The sequence below is a fragment of the Coenobita brevimanus genome, chromosome 96 (genome assembly GCF_032717465.1).
Source record: "Coenobita brevimanus isolate Jiangsu-jjx chromosome 96, ASM3271746v2, whole genome shotgun sequence".
Lineage (NCBI taxonomy): Eukaryota > Metazoa > Arthropoda > Malacostraca > Decapoda > Coenobitidae > Coenobita > Coenobita brevimanus.
This window is the reverse complement of record NC_137049.1, coordinates 20,227,310-20,248,431: the sequence shown is the minus strand read 5'-3', so window position 1 is coordinate 20,248,431 and position 21,122 is coordinate 20,227,310. Positions and strand designations below refer to the sequence as shown.

Genomic DNA, 21,122 nt, shown 5'->3' with positions numbered 1-21,122 from the left:
TCCTCCGCTCCTCTCTTCATCCCCCCCTCCCCCTGATCTTCTAACTCCTTTTCCCCTCCTTTTTTCCATGTTTTCCTCCCTTTCCTTACACCCCTTTCTCTCATCATCCCTTTCCCCTCCTTTTACCCTCATCTCTTTTCTCCTTCTCCATCTTTCCCTCAAAATCCTCTCCGTTCTTCCATCTTTCCCCTCCCCCTACACCCCCTTCTCCCCTCTATTCATCTCCTCTTTTTCCATCTTCTCTCCTCCTCATACTCTTTTCCTCTCGCTCCCTCAGTTCTCTCTTCCCTCCCTTCCCCCTCTCCCTCGTCCCCCATCTCCCCCTCCCCCTCTTCCCCCATCCTCCCCCTCCCTCTCTTCCCCCATCTCCCCCTCCCCTCACTCCCACTCAAATCCACGTTCCACCGTCACCACAATTAGTAATAAGTGAAGGTCCTTGACAAAAGGAACTTGGTAATAACACGAGAGAACCGGACACTCCATTTACTTTAACCACCTGCTAAATTATTATTATTATTATTATTATTACCGTATTGTAGTAGCCGTAGCAGTAGTAGTAGTAGTCGTAGTAGTAGTAACTTAACTGTAAAAGTAGTAGTAGTTGTTGCTGTTGTTGCTGTATTACTATTTTTACGAAAGTGGTGTACATTTAGATCAAAGTGTATTGCTGATTTCCCTGGCAGACTTACTAAACGGTCTCATGAGGGGGGCAACTCTACCACGATACTTTATTCCATCTAACCCCAGCTCCTGATTCAGAATGCGAGGCTAAGAGTCTTACTAGCCACCACTACCCCTCTCATGGTCGGGATAACTTTAGTATTTCATTACACCTAACAACAGACGACTTCATTCCGTGGCATGTTTTGGTTCTCCTTACGCTACATTATAAATCAGCAGTTTCCATTTGTGTATTTCTGGGAGGGTCGAGGGTTAATTTTAAGACCGGTATCCTAAGTAACAGAATTTCCTTATAATTTTCTTGAGACGAACTTTTCTGAGGAATCTTGTTTTTATCCTTGTCAACCTTCTTGTAAAGATCATACGGTACCTGGAGGCAGTGCAAGATTATTCCTGGAACTGAGATGCGGGTGATTTGCAGGGATACATTCAGAGAGGACAGTGAGGGAGTTCTGGCTATAAATTGGATGTTATTCTGTTACGACCAAACTAACACCCGGGTGCTTCTGAAATTCTTGTCTACCCATCTATTGTCTACCTCTCTATATCAAGCTCAACATCAAATCCATCAAACTGAGACATCCTAAATGGTTTCATGTTCAAGATGACAGTACCGTGCCTGTAGTTTTGATTTCTTGGATGATTTGATTTCATATCCGAATGTGTGTGTGTGTGTGTGTGTGTGTGTGTGTGTGTGTGTGTGTGTGTGTGTGTGTTGGGAGGAGATGCCACGGAAATGAAAACACTGGAACCATTATTATAAAAACTGTTATTATGATGGTAATATCCGTCAATCAGTCAGCTGTTCTCACGGTTAAGTAAAGGCAATGTTGACAATAAACTAAAATACTCTAATTAAACTCAAATCATAGTTAAATAAAACAAAACATTACATTATGAAGCAGTCTGCACAGGTTTCTTTGTCATCCTGCTTCTCTGTATTAAGAAAATCAGAACTAGTGTCACTGAATTATGCCATTTAAGTTATTAGATATGAAAACAGTAGTTACACACATTACAAATCTCTCCCTCTCTCTCTCTCTCTCTCAACCTCAGAAACGTCACCTGGCAAATGACTTCCGGGAAATCTTATCATACCTCCAATGGCCAACGTGACTGGAATATCAGGGAGGAAATTCGAGTTCTTAAATAAAAATACGAGTAATACTGACTCTTAATGACACACTGTTGCAAGAAGGATTATAAGTATATATATATATATATATATATATATATATATAAAAAAGACATCAGCTATAAACTAAAATAAAAAAATCAAATATGAAGCAAATTTACATGATCAAAAAATATATTACTAAATTCATAGAAAAACACTGACAGGATGATTTTTTTTTTTTTTTACTATATAAAAACAAAATAAATTCCTTTTATGACGTCACACTACCATAACAATCGAGGCGCCATTTTGATCGCATTGTTAAAGGACAAATAACGTTTTTCGAAAATGTACAGGAAAATTATGACAATCTAAAAAGCACACCATAAACTACAACCTAAATTAAAATATTTCACGTTATGTACTGCAGAATAAGAAAGCAAATATTTTCATCATTTTCTTGGAAACATATTCATGAGAGAGAGAGAGAGAGAGAGAGAGAGAGAGAGAGAGAGACAGAGACAGAGAGAGAGAGAGAATAGCTATAAAGGTGTAAATAACGCTACTATTACTATATTTGAAGAAAAAATAAAAGAGTACCGGTAGAAACAGTTCCGTATGTCAGTTTTTTTTTCTCTCTCTCGTCGGAAACATATATAAAAAAATAAGAATATATAAAAACTGTAAACATGGCGCCTACAATCACATTTGTGGTGGCGAGTGAAAGTTATTTTTTTTTTTTAGTTCACTTTCTTGTTCCACGTGTCTATGGAAATCTGAGAACTGTTCATCATCTTATCTGTTGTTTTAAAGTTATGTGCTAAACCTGTTTGAATAATAATAATAATAATAATAATAATAATAATAATAATGTTTTTTTTACTTTCTCCATCTCTCTCTCTCTCTCTCAAGGAGAAAAAATTGTCATGCTCAGCGGACACCACCTTAGAGAAAGTGAGAGCCAAATGCCATGTACCGTTTTCTACAACTTTCATTTTTCTTCTTCTAGGGGATACTTTTCTTTTTTCTTGTCGTGGGAATGTAAAAAAAAAAAAAAAAGAAAAAGCCCAGAGAATGTCACTCACGTCCCAAAGGAAAATGGAAAGTCGAATACTTAGGCCAAGTTCTGACGGATATTTTTTACTGAGAGAGAGAGAGAGAGAGAGAGAGAGAGAGAGAGAGAGAGAGAGAGAGAGAGAGTTATCAAAGGACATTAGAGAAACTTAACATGATGCTTTTCCTTCAAAATAAAGTCTTCATTGTGAGATTCACCCAAGTCTGAATCCAGGCCCTATTTACTAATTTATTTACTTATTCACTAAGGCTACCTATCTATCTATCTATTTATTTATCTATCTATAGCCAGATCCTTAAATCCCATCGGCAGGGGTGGCCACAAACAAATCGCCTCCATATTCCCCTGAACTCCACCATTAAGCAGCCCTTTCTCCAGCTCACACACCTCTCTCTCTTATACTGTACACCATTCCATCTCATCCTCGACCTCCCACTCCTGCCTTCACGTCACTCTCATACAGTACACTCTCCTAGTCAGTCTACCCCCTCCACCCTCTACTACACTCACATACACTCTCCTAGTCAGTCTCTCATTCTCCATTCTTTCCACAGGCTTCCTCCAAAGAAAGTGAGAGTTGAGCTGAATGCGGAACGGTACTGGTACTGGCTCACCGTTTTCTACTTTCGTTTTCTTTACACCTGCTGTGCACGACGCCAGGTGTGTGTGTGTGTGTGTGTGTGTGTGTGTGTGTGTGTGTGTGTGTGTGTGTGTGTGTGTGTGTGTGTGTGTGTGTGTGTGTGTGAGTTTATTTACATCTTTAAGGACGCTTTGGTTAACCCTTGTACAGCAGCAGAGTCAACACAAGGTTAAACAAGCAGCAACCATTAACAATATTCATTTATTTACCTATCTAGTCTTACGTTAATCTAATGCAAAAAAGAAAGAACCTAAAGCTGAATCACGACCCCTAAATCATCCATGAAGATATTTCCTCAGGTGAGAGTATGCTATTTTTTGCCCAAGGTAACACTGGCTTTCGTGCAGCAGGTAAGCATGACCGGGGGAGGGGGTGGGGAGGGCAGAGATGTTGGGGAGGAAATTGTGGAAGGGAGAGTAGTGGCGGTGGGGAGGGCAGAGATGTTGGGGAGGAAATTGTGGGAGGGAGGGTAGTGGCGGTGGGGAGGGAAGGGGGGAGAGGGTGGGGAGTACAGAGATGTTGGGGAGGAAATTGTGGGAGGGAGGGAGAAGGGGGAGTGTTGTGGCTGGGAAGAACTGATGGTGAATGAGGAGTGGGGGAGGTGGAGGGACTACCGGAGGGGAGTGGAGGGGATGGAGGGATTTGGAGGGGAGTAGAGAGGCGGTGTGGAGTGATGTAGTTGGAGGGTGATGATGGTGATGAGTGGGGAGTGAAGGGAACTGGAGGGAACGGTGGAGGGAACCTGGAAGGAAGGGGTGGAGGGAACTGGAGGGAAGGAGTGTAGGGGAAAGTGAAGGGAACCTGGAGATGAGACGTGGAGAGAAATGGGGGGAAGAATGGAGGGAATCTGGAGGGAAGGTGTGGAGGGAACTGGAGGGAACCTGAAGAGAAGGGGTGGAGGGAGCTGGAGGGAACCTGAAGAGAGGGGGTGGAGGGAACTGGAGGGAACCTGAAGAGAAGGGGTGGAGGGAACTGGAGGGAACCTGAAGAGAAGGAGTGGAGGGAACTGGAGGGAACCTGAAGAGAAGGGGTGGAGGGAACTGGAGGGAACCTGAAGAGAAGGGGTGGAGGGAACTGGAGGGAACCTGAAGAGAAGGGATGGAGGGAACTGGAGGGAACCTGAAGAGAAGGGGTGGAGGGAACAGGAGGGAACGGTGGAGGGAACCTGGGGGAAAGGCGTGTGGTGGGTGATGATTGGTCGGTCGGTCATTCAGGCTATTTTTTTTTTTCTTTCTTTTTCCTTTCCTTTTCTTTCTTTTTCTTTTCTTTTCATGCAGCCTCGCATCACCACAGCACAGGAGGGGGAAACAGCAGTCGTGGCCCCCTTTCTCCTTTGATTCATGTCCCTATTAAGCACAAACAACCGCGCTCTCAATGTTAGCGTTTAGTATCAAATGGTCTCAAGGATTCTAGAGTTGATGATGATGATGGTGATAATGACATTCTCTTTCTTTCATGTACCAGCCATCCTTCCTACGAGAGAGAGAGAGAGAGAGAGAGAGAGAGAGAGAGAGAGAATCACCCATTAGCAAGACACGGAACTAACGCAATCAAACAGCAAACAGACGCAGCAAACAGAAAGCAAACAATGGACAGGTGCATGAGTCGGGAGAGTGTACAAACAGGCGGAGTGGAGAAAGCACAAATACGAGGAGGTGAGCAGTACTTCTTCCAACTCTATTAGCATCGAGTGAGAGAGAGAGAGAGAGAGAGAGAGAGAGAGAGAGAGAGAGAGAGAGATTTTCTCTCCACCGACCCCGACAATCTCTTCTCAGTCCACGACCTTCCCTCTAGGCACAGAGATGGACCCTTTGACAGAGAGAGAGAGAGAGAGAGAGAGAGAGAGTGTGTGTGTGTGTGTGTGTGTGTGTGTGTGTGTGTGTGTGTGTGTGTGTGTGTGTGGTCTATCTTCGCAACTACACAAACAAACATGAAATGTGTGGTCTGTAGCTACGTAACTACATAACTGATCCAGTGAAAGGTGTGTATTGTCTCTGTCGCGTACCGTACCTACGTAACTACGCAACATAGCAAGCTTTAAATATGAGTGGTCTGTGTATTTACGTAACTACACAACATCACCCTATATTATGTGTGGTCTGTATCTACGTAACTGCACAACACCGTAAAGTTTGTGTGGTCTATCACCGTAACTGCACAACATCAACGTAAAGTACCGCATGTGTGGTCTGTGTATCTAAGTAACTACACAACTGGCCCAATGAAAGATGCAGTGGTCTATGTCGTGTATCTACGTAACTTCATAACTACTGTATATGGGTCTTTCTAAAGCAAGGGTGAAGGGACTGAAAAGCCTGACCCCACTCCATCTCAACTCACCACACCTTACCCCACCCCACCTCACCTAGCGACTCCCTGACCTTGACCTACGCTGGCCTTATCACTGCCTCCACCCTGCTTTGACCCTCTCACTGCTATTTAACACCTGCACTACTGCGATTTAAGTCACTTCACACTGAATATTTGGTAGCAGCATAAATATAAGCCAGTGAATGGAGAGGGCTGAGACAAAACTCCTGCTAAGGGTGACATTTTTTTTACCTCTTTTTACAACTAGGATCTCTCACCACATCACGATCAATTTTGTTACTTGCCTAATATAATAACAGAGCCAACAGTTGCGAGGTTAAGGTTATGCTCATAGAAAAATTAATGGAGAGTTTTCAGTTTGCAAGACGTTAGCATAAAATAGCAAAAATGCACAGAAAGGACACACAAGGCACTAGGAATAAAATTCATTAACTAAGAAAAGAGGAAAAAATGTTTCTAAAACACACACGAGAGAGAGAGAGAGAGAGAGAGAGAGAGAGAGAGTGTGTACGGTACCGCTAAAAATATATATAAAAAAAATAAACAGATAGGTAAACCTTATCACAGAATCTAGTACTTAATCACCTCCATCCTTCCATCCACTCTCTCTCTCTCTCTCTCTCTATTCAGTAACGACCCTTCCTCCTTTTATACTCTCTCCCTCTTCCAGGAACTCTCCTCCATCTCTATTCTTTAGATTCTCACGAAATAATTTCCCTTACGCTTTCCACGAACTGTTTTTGTTTTCGGTCGCATCCTGGGAGAGAGAGAGAGAGAGAGAGAGAGAGAGAGAGAGAGAGAGAGGAGGGGAAGTTCAATTTTTTTTATCAAAATCCAGTTAACAGACCTTACCGCTAAAATATCGGTATTCTCGTGGCAGTAGAAGGCTCCCTCGCATCTCTTCCTTAATAGTTTATTAGGATTTTTGCGTACGGCACTAATATTCTGTCGTAGAACACAATTTTTTTTTCCTTAAGTCTACCGATATTTCTATGTCTACGTTTGGCACATTCTTGTAGACAGGATTTTTGTTTTTCTTCTCCTTCTCCCCACTTCTTTTTCTTCCTTTTTAAACATGTCGATATAAAACACACAGCGAAAGAGTTCAGTATCATACGAGACTATCTTAGTTACACAGCACATTAATATTTTCTGGAAATGTAGGTAAGTGATGGAAACTGTCGACATTACAAACCTAAAAATACCATACATGACAACAGTATGATGTAATACGGCCTTATTACCTACGTCAATGGAGCCGGGGGAGGTCATGTATTCACCCCCACTTGTCTCTTTGTTTGTTCTGTCCACGAGTTATCCCAAAAGGTTACAGACGGATTCCAATTAAATTTTGTGTATAAGTGGGTCATGGGCCGAGGATGAGTTAATGAAAGTTCGGTGAAGATTTGACTCCAGTTCCGGTTGAGGACTTTATTTTTGTCCACAAGATATCTCAGTTATTAATGAATTTCTGGGGGAATCTTATGTATTGAAGGAACGACAGACACTGATAACCCTGAGCCGCCCCCACAACACACACGAAATTGCCCGACAGAGTGGAAAAGAAGCGTTGTACAGGTCCTGTCTATAGCACACAGAATGGCATAGTTGATCTACTTCCCCGCCCCTTTGCAACACTACGCGGCGTGATAAACAAGATGACTTTTTGTACGACACTTCTTGCGCGCCAAACTCTGACGTAACCCCTTGCGACACGACGAAATTACTGCTGAACTTTTTTTTCTGTTTTCATTTTTACCGCTGCGGCCAGTGAGCACGTTCAAGTACTGACATTATATATAGATCAAGGTGATTGTAATACGTAGGAAACTTGAACACTAGGCTAGGAATAGTGGCACTGAGACGATTTATTATTATTATTACTACTACTACTATACTATTATTATTACTACCACTACTACTACTGTTGCTGTTATTTTTATTATTGTCTCTCTGTTATTCTCAGTAGTCTTGTTAAAATGTTATTCCAGTATCACACCCAAGGGTATAAGAATAATGACTGTATATGAATTCTGAAAACTAATATCAACATTTTGCTAGGAATAATGGTACTGAGTCGTATCAAGATCAAAAGGTTGTATGAATGCAACAGTGAATATGAACCGCACAAAAAGATTTGAACAATAGCTACGCTACGTTTGACAGAACTAGAATTTTCTGCCACAATCATTCTCTACAGCCTCGTAAAACTGCATTATCATCTGACTATACGCTATCTATCTGGTCAGTCTATGTATCTAATTTATCTATCTGTCTAATCTCCGTTTGTATCTGTCTAATCTGTCTCATCTATCTAATCTTTCCGTCTGTATCTATGTCTAATCTGTCTAATCTATCTATACGGTATATAAAATCACGGTGCTTGTAATACATGGGAATTGTGAACATTAAGGTACGTTCAACTTTCCAGGACTTAACTGTATTTTGTCACTGCCACTTTCAACAACTTAGTAAAAGTGCTGTTTCAAACTTATGCCTGATGATATACAAACTAAGGTGATTTTGTAAGAATTTCGAACACAAGACGCCTCCTCTTATTTAATTATTTTGTGGCAAGGAAGAAGGAACCAAAGGCCAGAACCCGGCATGATTGTCCCAGAGGAAAAAAATAATATGAGAGCCAAATTCAAGATCCGTACACTTCGAGATGCTGTTACTTCCAATAGTGTCGTATCGCTATGCAAAATTTCCATCTTGGATTAAAGCAAAGTTGTAGTAATGACACGGAAAACTTAAGATTGTTATGTGTAATTATCACCTATATGGAGGACTTCTGTTATAACCACCTGTCACCTTCAACATCCTCAGATTTACACAGCATCCATCTTCATTATCTGCTAATATCATATCAGGATCATTGATATAACAAGAGACCATTATCAACTGCAACTCCCACCATCACTACCAGTCAAACCATCAAAACTACCACTAACACCATCAGCACAACCTATCTAATCATCATCAAAGATACTACTACCACCATCACCACCGCAACCTGTCTAATCACCACAACTACCACCACCAAGACCTAACACTCCTACCAACAATCACAACCACCATTCGGCTACTACAATCAGCAACAATTCCACCACCATCACAACCCAAGCCCTCCAGCAACACTACCATTACAACCACCATTCTATCCAACCTACTGAATTTATCACCATCATTACCACAACCACTACAACTGCCCCCACCTGCCACAATCACTACAACTGCCCCCACCTGCCACAACCACTACAACTCCACCCACCTGTCACAACCACAAATACATCCACCAGCCAAAACCACACAACCTACCACAATCACAAACACAGCTTCCACCAGACAATAGCCCATCCCTTCAAGCAACCACAACAAAGACAACCATCATTTCCACCTGCAAGCAACAGCACAGCAACCACCGTCACCACAAACCGCCAACCACCATCTGCAACACACACACACACACACACACACACACACACACACACACACACACAGTCGGTTTCACTTTCTGGGGTGAGGTGGTCAGGCAAGACGTTAATTCATCTTTTTGCTACTATTAAAGCATGGAGCTGTCTTTGCTAGGATGACGATGATGATGAATATTATTATTAAGTTAGTTCTGGCAGGCAGCTAGTCTTCTACTACACTGCTGTCCCAGGGCATCATCACATATTGCTGTTCGATGATATACGGTTTATAAATGTCACAGTGAGTGTATTCAAACTTGTAAAATTTGGAGGCTTAATTCTCTCCCTCGTAAAATTTAGAGGGGTCTCTCTCTCTCTCTCTCTCTCTCTCTTTCTCTCTCTCTAGCAAAATCACTGACAAAAACCGCACCATTGAGGACCCACGCTAAAAACAAGCCCCTCGCCATAGCCTTTGATGCGTGGACCGGGTCATACAGGCTAAGAAACTGGGTTACAACCGAGAAGGACGACCATGTGGCAAAACCTGCACACACACACACACACACACACACACAACTCTCAAAACAAGCAAATATTAAAATACTTCACGGGTAGCCTACATGCGTGCCAGAATTTTCGATAAAAATAAAAAGTACTTTCGGGTAGATATGCGAAAAACCTGCAATAAATTCACGCAAAAACTGTAGCTAAAATTTGCATAAGTAAATAATATAATTCCACGTGTCATGCTGAGCTGGGTAATTCACTCCCTGTACATTAATAAATAAATAAATCAATATTGAACAATAAAAACTGGTCGTGTTACATGCGGTGAGAGTTACTAGTAAAATATTGCCGTTTGGAGACTTCTCGTGGGCCTTGGAGTCTCCCTACCTCTCTCTCTGCTGCGTCACATCAATTACCACACACGGCATGTTATTACTGAAGTGTTTTATCTATAATTATGCAAACTCCTTAAGATATAATTGACATAAGTAGAGGTGTATCCTTATGTACAAAAACACACTAAGGACGAAGGCTTGGGTGTCCGTTAATAGTTTCCTTGCACCTCGTCCTTAGCGATTTATTTTTGGATACGTTTATATCAATTTGTGACATTTTATGCTGAGCACTGTAGTATTAGAATGATTTAAATGACACAGAATACGATAGTTAGGATTAATAAGCAAAATAAATCGCTTAGGATGAGGTGTTAGGGAGCTTCTTTAATACGGACCCATGACAATAAGGTTCGTATTTCCGTCGGTTAAGGAAGCTCCCTAACACCTCTTCTCTAGCGATCTATTTTTGCATGTGGCTGGTTAATGTCGTTTTGTATGATATTTATGCAGAGTATGGTGATATTCGAAGGATTTATGTAACACAGTAGAGGATGGCATGGACTAATATGAAAAGAAATCGCCAAGAAAAAGGTGTTAGGGGGCTTCCTTCAGCCACAGGAATAAGGGCCTCACATCTCACCGCCTCTTAATATTAATGCTGAAATATCCCCGACTCTTTCAATACGACATTTTTTTCCTGTGTTCAGTAATCAGCAACTCCCTAACTTATATATATATATTTTTTGTTCCTTGTTAACTTCAGACAACTTTATTATTTATTATTTTTTGACATCCGGTAATGTCAGGATTTTCTGGACACTATTATAGCAACTTTCCATGTCCAGTCCCAGTCAATAATTCCTTTACGCTTATGAAATCAACCGTTTGATTACTGTTGATCAGCACCTCATAAACTATATCTATGGCATAAATAAAGGTTTCCAATTAATGAAGAAATTAAACTGATTACTCATAAATTCTGCAGATTATTAGGCAGTCACTGGTTGGGGAACGTCAACTTCACAATTTAATGGAAAGGGTATACAGCGAAATTTTAACGGATTCTATTATAATTAACCAAAATCTCGTTAGGTTTGGACAATTTTAACAAGATTTCGAGTTTTTATATTCTGCAAAGTGTAGTGGAAATACTGACCGCTACTGAACCAATGAGTAACTTCAACTGATTCTAAAACTGCAAAATGATTCTTACCAAACTGTGTAGAAGAGGCCACAGCGACCACTGCCATCACCACAATCGCCTGCCTAAACCACCTGGACATGCTGTTGCGAGTCAGTCAGTCAGTCCTTACAATTGATGTGCTCGGATACTTTCACTGGCTTCCACAGCTCTGTGACCAGCTTGTATACGAGCCAACAAGAGAGAGGAGAACGGCACGTGTTACCCCCACCGAGGCGACCGACACACTGATTCTGAAGTTCTGATGTGGATGTGGCTTTTGATGGGAGGGAGGGTTGCTCAGGGACGGATATTAAGACTACGTATATTTTTCTTTTTTTTGTTTCTTTTTTTATGGGCATCTTAGCCATAATGGGTGTTTTTTGTGTTGCTGGGTGTAGGGACTGTTGCGGTTTTTCTCTTGCTTTTTATATATTTTTTATCGACCGCCCTGATGGCTTCTTTTTCAGTTTGTACCTTGATATTTTTTTGTATCTGGGTGCTGTTGCGGTTTCTTTTTTTCTATCACTTCCGTAATATGAATGCTGCCCTTCACCTTTTCAGTAAATATTTTGGCCATACTGGATGTGTTTTAACCACTGAGCTCAGTGATTTCAACTTACAGGCTATCACATTGTCGAGACACTCAAGTTGCAGGTGACTAATCATTTTTCCCTAAGTGGTGTTATGTGTGTAATCTTAGATCCGTATTCTCGTCGACTAAGGAAGCTCCCTAACACCTTTTCCAAAGTGACTGATTTTGCATATTGCACCTTGTTATCCTATCCCGTGCTGTATACAGTATTTCCAATATCGCCGTACTATGCATAAATAAAGTTCAAGAGGATATTAACCAGTAAATCGCTAAGGATGAAGTTCTAGGGAGCGTCCTAACCCAACGAGAATATGGGCCTTCGTGTCATCTCTTCCTTAGATATTTATTTTGCATATTACTCCTTAGTATTTTCTTATAATACAACTTCTATCGTTTCAATATCGACAGTTTGCATTAATAACATATACGAGGATAATGACGTGTAATTTGCAAAATAAATCGCTCAGGAGGTGCCACGACATATCCCAAGCCCACTTAACACCAGTCTTGACTCACTAGACAACAAGGTGTCCATGTGATTATATGGTTACCACCCAGCGTAGTAAAATAATTTCGTTAGGGTACAAGAAACTATTTGGCTTGTCATTCATTGCAGAAACATCTGAAGGTAGCGCTACATTGAGTGGATGGTGTGGCATATTTAAAGACTGTTGGGCGTATTAATGTGTGCTTAATTTGAGTGTCATTCTCTCTCTCTCTCACACACACACACACACACACACACACACACACACACACACACACACACACACACACACATACACAAAACACACACACACACACACACACAAAACACACACACACACACTGTCGCCTGTTTTGTCTGGGAATGTGCTTGTGCATGTTGAGAACACACACACACACACAAACACACACACACACACACACACATGCCATATTCCAGCTGAAGCCAGACGATTTTATTCAGCTCTGAGTGAGTCTTTGCAGCCTGGGAGTGTCAATATGCAAAGCAAGACAATGAGAGAGAGAGAGAGAGAGAGAGAGAGAGAGAGAGAGAGAGAGAGAGAGAGAGAGAGAGAGACAGGTTGAAAGGATGAAAGAGAAAGTGAGGAAGTCTACAGCAGTCCTAGTGTGAAAGAGCCTAACAAGAGATAGACGGACATATAGAAAGACAGACAGATAGACAGACAGACAGATAGATAGATAGATAGATAGATAAACATACACACAGTAGCCCTTTTTTAATCCCAGTGCAAACGCGCTGGGCAAATGACAGTCACAGACGATAAGTGATTCTTGGTTTCTAATGAGAGAGAGAGAGAGAGAGAGAGAGAGAGAGAGAGAGAGTCAAATACCAAGAAAGCAGAGGGCGAAAGGACGAGTGGAGAAACTATGCAAGGAAAGTCCAGGAGATGGAGAAAGGAAGGGAGGAGGGACAGAGGGAGGGAGGGACAGAGAGTGGGATAGAGGGAGTGAGCGAGAGAGGAACGGATTAAGAAGGTGAAGGATGGAGGGAGGGAGGGAGGAAGGGACAGAGGAACGGATGGATGGATGGAGAGAGGGAGGGAGGGGGAGAGGGGGAGACAGAGGGATAGAGAGAAGGAGGGATGGAGGGAACCTATTGGAAGAATGAAGGAAAGGCCAGAAAGGAGAGGGAGGGAGGGAATAATTGGAGGGATGCTGCAATACATAAAGGGCAGATAGGACGGGAAAGTCCAGAGGAAGAGAAAATGATTAAGGAGAATGAGAGGAGGGAGAAAGAGGGAATAAGAAAAGAGAGAAGTAGATAAGTAGACAGACAGATAGATAGACAGTTAATTTATAGACAGACAGGTAGATAGACAGAAAAAGAGACATATAAACAGGTAGATAGATAGATAGATAATAAACTTCAAATTTGGCAGTAAAACTCAACTTCTTAATTAATGTATGGGTAAAGAATATGGCTCATTTATCCTATTTACCTTTGCATTGGTGGAATCAGTTGGCGAGTTACCACCTCAATCAAGGCACACTGAAATAAACCAACAATTTTCAGTTATATTTACTCTTATGGAAAATGAATAAATGAATGCAAAGGCAGTCAGAATCACCGAACAAAATAATACTCACTGATTATATGCATTGCCAGGATCTCTCTCTCTCTCTCTCTCATCTTAGAAGCTTGACGAAATGAATTGGTCAGATGTAGCCTCCATTATTATTATCTTTTTTTGAGTCGTCTCACCGAAATGGAAAAAAAAAAATTGTCAGGTCGAAGCAAAAAATAAAATGAATCAATCAACAGTCTATATAAAAATAAAGTCGAGGGCTTGGATGGGTTTGGATACTTCAGACGTAAATGGGAGTCTTGTTATTTTGTGTGTTCTTACCTAATTGTATCTTTACAGGAATGAGTCAAGCTCGTATTGTCCCGTGTCTTAGACCATATTTATCGTACATATCCTTAAATTTGTGAATTGTTTTGGCACACACTATTTCATTCGGTAGTGCATTCCATTGATCAATTGCTCTGTTTGGGAAACTGAATTTCCTTACGTCTTTATCACCTCTCTTCTTATGCAGTTTTTTGCAGTGTCCTCTTGCTGATGCTTCTCCATATGTTAAGTAATCATTTATGTCTATTCTCTCCTTTCCTGATATGCACTTATATAGCATTATCATGTCACCTCTTTTCCTTCTCTCCTGTAGTGTTGGTAGATTCAGTTTATTTGGTCTTTCTTCGTAGCTTAGGTCCCTTAAGCTTGGTATCCATCTTGTAGCGGCCCTTTGAACTTTTTCAATCTTGTCTATATGCTTTTTGAGATGAGGACTCCGGACTACTGATGCATATTCCAGGGTTGGTCTAATGAATGATGTTATTATCCTTCTTAGCATGTCTTCATTTATGTATGTGAATGCTATTCTCATATTTGCAAGCAGTGTATACATGTTCCGTACCTTCTCGCTGATGTGGTCAGCCGGAGATAGTCTGTTATTGATAATCACACCTAGGTCTTTCTCTCTTTCTGATGTGTATAGGGTTTTATTTCCTAACTTATAATCCCAATCAGGTCTTTTTCCACTTTTACCAAACTTGATTACATGACACTTGTCCACATTGAATTCCATTTGCCATGTACTACTCCATTCATGAAGTTTATTTAATTCTTCTTGTAGCTCCCTACAAGAGTCTGTGATAGTAATTCTCCTTTGTATTTTTGCATCATCTGCAAACATATTCAGATAGCTCTCATTTCCAGTGTTACTGTTTATATCATTTATGTACACTAGAAACATGATTGGTGCCAGCACCGAACCCTGTGGTACTTCACTAGTCACTTCTTTCCATGATGAGTAGTTTCCTCTTAGTACTGTCCTCATTTCTCTTTTTATGAGAAAGTCTTGCATCCAACAAAACAGTTTGCCTCGAATTCCTCCTTGATGGTACAGCTTCCATAAAAGTCTTTGGTGTGGTACTGTGTCAAAACCTTTCTTGAAATCTAAATAGATACTGTCCACCCATCCTTCCCTTTCCTGTATCGTGTTTGTTACTCTGTCATGTGTGTGTGTGTGTGTGTGTGTGTGTGTGTGAGAGAGAGAGAGAGAGAGAGAGAGAGAGAGAGAGAGAGAGAGAGAGAGAGATTTAAAAAGTTGGAAGAAGGATGGAAGAGGAAGTGAGGGAGAAAAGGAGGAAGAGACTGGGTGGAGTTGAAGGGAGGGATGAAGAAGGAGAGAAAATGAGGAAGAACTGGAGGGAGGAGGAGGAAGAGGAAGGAAGGGATGGATGGATGGAAGGAGGGAGGGATCAGGTAGGACGAGTCAAGGTGAGGGAGGCGGAGTGATGCAACCTATCCCTCCCTCCCTTCTTCCCTCCCTCCTCTTTAATCTTTTCTTCCCTCCCTCCTCCAGTCACTTCTCATTCTTCCCCCCTTGTCCCTCCCTCCCTCTCTTCCTCCTCTCTCCTCCCCCTGTCTTCCTTTATTTGTATTCAGTCTAACACAGGATATCCCTGCATTAGCTATCATATACTATAGATATACTTGGGTCTGACAGCTGATTAGAGAGAGAAAGAAAGAGAGAGAGAGAGAGAGAGAAAGAAAGAGAGATAGCAAACATATATAGTTCCTTCTTATTTCCTGTCCTTGAGATTTAATAGGTAAGTCCAAGCAGCATAACATGTACATGTATACCTTCAGGCGCTCCCAAGGCTTGTGTGTGTGTGTGTGTGTGTGTTACATATTATGCAGAATGTGGATGCAAGACAAAAGCAGAGAGAGAGAGAGAGAGAGAGAGAGAGAGATGCATACACACTGTCTACTTACACCCTGTCCTTGAAACCTATTAGGTACAGCTCCAAACCATGAATAATGAAGGAGGGGGGGGGAGAGAGAGAGAGAGAGAGAGAGAGAGAGAAGGCTATAACGTAAAGCGGAACAAAGCCTACAACGGACTTATAATGTGGAAGAACTCATGTAAAGGGGGATTATGTGGCATGTAACAGGAAGGGTAATTCAGGGAGCAGAGGGTGTGTCAGAAGTGCCACATAAAGACAAAATAATGACTACGAGTGCTGGGATAAGGGGGAGAGAGAGAGAGAGAGAGAGAGAGAGAGAGAAGGATGCTGTAGGGTAGGATGCAAGGACACTTCCTGATGAGGCTGGCATGGTGTTGTGTGATGTGGGTGTGTGGTTGTATGGTGCTGGGGTGGGGTAGTGTGGGGTGGTAGGAGTGCTGGTGATGTGTGGTGATAGCAGTGGCAGTTGTGTGGTGTTAGTGGTTGTGTGATGATGTGGATGTGTGGTGGTAGTGGTTGTGTGATGATGTGGGTGTGTGGTGTGATGATGTGGGTGTGTGGTGGAAGTGGTCGTGGTGGTGTGGTGGGTGAGGTGGTTGTGTGATGGTTAGGTATAGTTGTGACTGTGTGGTGGTGAGGTGTGGTGGTATGGTAAAGGTAGTCTGGTAGTGGTAAGGTGGTGTGGTGGAGAGCAGAGCAACACACAGCACTAGGCAACAACACTACCTCAGACGCAACACCAATCCCTTCTCGCTTCCGATGTGGTTGCATGGGCATGTCGTAAGAAATAACAGTTATTTTGCTGTCACTTCCTACCTGCATGCAAAGAAGAGTCTGTACTGTATTCCAAGCAGCCTTGATTTTGTGACACTTCTTCTTTTGCGATTTATTCTATTGTTACATCTCAGTACAGTACAGTACTCTTGTTCTCTTGATGCAAACTGTCGATATTAACATGATACAGAACATGCAAGGAATTACACCCAAATTCTCTCTTCTGTCACTGATGCAAATCCTGTCATTATTAAAACAATATACAGAGAACATAAGACAGCACTGAGGTGTATTAAGCAAAATAAACTGCTGATGAAGAGGTGCTCCGAAGCCTACTACAACAGTTCAAAATATGGAGGTGTTGTCAGTTTGTTATACAGTTAACCAACAAATACTAGCCTTTCCTTATTATCTACCCTCATTTATACCTCCAACATTACTCATTATTAATCAAATAGCATGAGCAAAACAATAACAATAATAACAATTTTAAAAATAATAATAATAATAATAATAGCTTTTCCCATCTATCGTCAAATATGCTTCCATCAATACTGTTCTCATTATCACCTAAGTGATTAATATCGCAATTAACTTTCCTTTGCCGATGCCGCCACTTTACTGCCATCGCTACAACAATTAGTTTATCGCAAATATATACTGCTTACCTCTTTCAGTTTATTCCTTTCATTACAATTATTTTATTCTTGCTACATCCTGATCACTTCATTCAACCTAGAAATTGCTTCTCATTCTGAAAGGGCAAAGTTGGAGACATTAATTGGTAACTAAGCTTAATAAAATGGGCTGTAGTAAACTAGAAAAAAAAAAAAAGGTTAAAGGGTTTGAGAGAGAGAGAGAAAGAGAGAGAGTTGTATCCTCTCTGCTAATTAATTCAATACATACTGTACCTTCCCTGTTTAGTAAAGAGGAGGGGGGCAAGGTTAGGTGGATAAGGAAGTAAGGATGCAGATCTATGAGGGGAATTAGCTTCTGCTGAGAGAGAGAGAGAGAGAGAGAGAGAAACATTACAGCTCGTATCTTATATTTACAAGTCCACCCTCACTGATTCCTCCATTGCTTCCTTCATCTGGCATGCAGAAAACTATCTGTCTATTGATGCAACTGTAGCCACATGCTTTGACCTCAGTGAGGGTGGCCATGAACAACATGCCTTCATCTCACCTTGTCCTCTGTCATTAGGCTACCCTTCCTCCATCTCTCACCACCCTCTTCCTATGCCTTTCCACCCCATCCCTTCACCTCATTCTCGGTCTCCCTCTACCTCCAGCACCACGGGATGAGGAAAGATCCAGAAACATGGAAAGAGATGTACAGTAAGTACATGCGAGAACTATCAACAGCCTGCTCAGGGAAATGGATCACACAATCATACACACACCATTCAGTCCCTTGGAATCCTGACTCCATCTCACAGGCCTAAAAATCTGCACATTATCATCATCACCATCCAAAAACCTGTACACAATTTTTTTGTAATTTGGTATTTGATGTATGAGGTATTCTACATCAAACTGACTTTCAAATAAAACTTTATTTCAAAAGTAAGACAAGTATAATATGATCAACACTACAACACAAATATAATTTGTCACGCTGTTGTTAACTTCGTCTACCCATGCCCAGTTGGTATGATTGATCCCTTGAAATTGGGTGAGGTTTTTCTTAGCCCTCTCCTGTTGCTATGAGATGATTTTATTCAACTTAGGAAAGGGAGAGGAAGATTGAGGAAAGGCAGAGGAAGGGTTACTCAATACCTGTGTACTGCTTTAAGCCTTTGACTACTAAGGATTTTCACTGCTGAATAAAATCTCTAAATTCAAGCTAACCATCAATCATCCAGTCCCATTCTGCTCCTGATGGGGTAAAGCAAGATTGGATGATGGATGGTTTGAGTGAGTAAAGTACCCAGGATCAGCCAAAGTGAAAGGGTTGAATCACACCAGCTTTATAAAAATATGCTCTATCCTACCTCTGTATTTACAATGCTAATAACTACAGTACAGTACTACATGTATACAGTGAATCCATCCATCCATCCATCCATTATCCAGTCCTACATTGCCCCAGGAGGAGCATAGGAGCCCAGGGCTAGGCAGTTGGTCCTGACATTTAAGATGAGAGTTACCAGCCTCACTCATCCTTGAGTGGCATTACATGAGCAATCAACCCCAACCACTCCTTGGATATAAACCTTCACCGGCTCAATCTGACTGGAGTGCTATAATTACCCACTAAACCACCAGGTGCCAAAATTTGGTTATATGGTTACCACCCAGCGTAGTAAATGGCTTCCTGGTGCACAGGAAACAAATCTCGACTACTAATTTAAGAGAATTCCATATCGTTAAAATTCCCTATGGCATAAAAACAAGACTGACAGTAATGTGTTGTATGAGGTACAGGTATAAAAATATTCTTGAACATACAACAGCTACTTATTGTAGTCATCATGGAATTTATTTAATTTTGAGGGGGACCTGGATCCTGGATTACTAAAAAGGTTATGAATGAATTTTAATGAAATTTTGTGGAAAGGTGGGCTATGGACCAAGAGAGAAATGATTTAATTTTGGGGTGAATCTGGATCCCATATCCACGGAGCCAGATCCAGATCCTTTTTAATGTCAACGGCACTGGCGGAGGTTTGCATTCTCTGAGTGCTTTCTAGTTCAATATACAGTACTGGTAACTTGAATATATGATCTGTAACCATGTGTCTGCAATAAGTAATTTACAGACTACATATGAATCTTCCCACAACCAGCCATTCTGAATCAAGCTGGAAAATTTATAAAACAAATTAACATTAAAACTTAAATTTTCTTACAAAAACACCTACCCCAGGTTACAGGGTTGCATATTGTATATTGTACAGTAATTTTGTACTACTCACACAAAGGTTATACCTTCACCTGCATACAAAATAAGTAAAATAAAAGTATACTATAAAATTTGTCACATAAAATGCAAATCAGAGTTCACAGCATCAAATTTTGTACATGGTTGAGCACAAAAAAATAACAGGCTGTATTGTTCTAGGTGACTGGATGTCTAGTAAACAGAGAAGACCTATTCTTAGTCTAATACTAATAAAATCTATTTTTCAAATTCATCGATGATACACTCTACATTAAACAATTAACTAAATTCTCACTAAGTGAAAAAGTTGATATGTTATGCAACAACTGTCCTAGAATTAAAATATGTACACAGCTACAATAATTTCAGGGAAAACGTATACAGCTACAATCTAACAAGTACCACAACAGGAATACTAGGCAGATAAAATACTTCCTATGAATGACACACCAAAGGAAATACTCCTCAGTGTTGGGCAAAAGTCTGACAGATAGAAGAAAAGATAGCACGACAGCAGGACACATGTCATCCTAACACCACTTCCCACTAATAAATGGGATGGGTAGGATTTAGGAATGTGAAATGGGATACATATATGTAGGTTAATTATCAACAGTGCCCAAGGAAATGGTCTAAAACATTTATATAAGTCATCAATATCCTCATCCTGGCCTCTCCTACCACCTAAGGATAAGGAAGGCAGGTGCTCTTCCCACCTGCCATTTGTATTTCAGTTACTGATTTCCTCCCCACTGATCAAAGCAAAACTGTTGAAAATTAGGGGAGGAAAAAACAGGAAAAAGATGGAAAGATAAAGTGAAAAAGCAAATATGGCATGGATGATTCATAATGATGTGAGAAAGGTAGGAGATGAGTGACAAATGAGGAGCTCTGTGCCATTTTTTGTAACTGCCATTATGGCTGAAGTTTGGGAGTAACTGTCAAAGAACAGATAGCAGGTACATAGAAGTATCTACGTCATCCAGGATCTTATTTTGACCCCCCTGACCCCTACCTTATTTACTGTGCAGTATCTCTGTTTAAAGGATAATGCTGTGCACTATACCTAATACACAGTAAAAATTGCTGATACTGTCAATAAAACCATCATTACTGATGTACTTAACCCTTTCGCTCTCATGGTTTAGTCTGCATTTTATTTGTGGTACCTTATGCTACCTGCAGAGTGTAATATTCAGTTTAGATGAGACATCAGGTTGTGAAGGAGCTGATGGAGACTGTTTCTCTCTTTCACTACCAATAGTGGCACAAATAAAATAAAAAATACGTTTATGGATTGAGGGGGATAAATTTCAAGTCTGTCTGCTTC

At 41.1% G+C, this 21,122-nt stretch overlaps 1 protein-coding gene across 1 annotated transcript in view; it reads right to left on the bottom strand.

Annotated features, from left to right (window-relative positions):
- The window catches only part of LOC145413484 (protein takeout-like), a 21,512-nt gene extending 9,995 nt beyond the window's left edge, over positions 1 to 11,517 (bottom strand). Inside the window, exon 1 of the mRNA XM_080283181.1 lies at positions 11,316 to 11,517. Coding sequence (XP_080139307.1) covers positions 11,316 to 11,385 — 70 coding nt within the window. The 5' untranslated portion in view covers positions 11,386 to 11,517. The remainder of the gene's footprint in view (positions 1 to 11,315) is intronic.
- Positions 11,518 to 21,122: the final 9,605 nt, after the last annotated feature.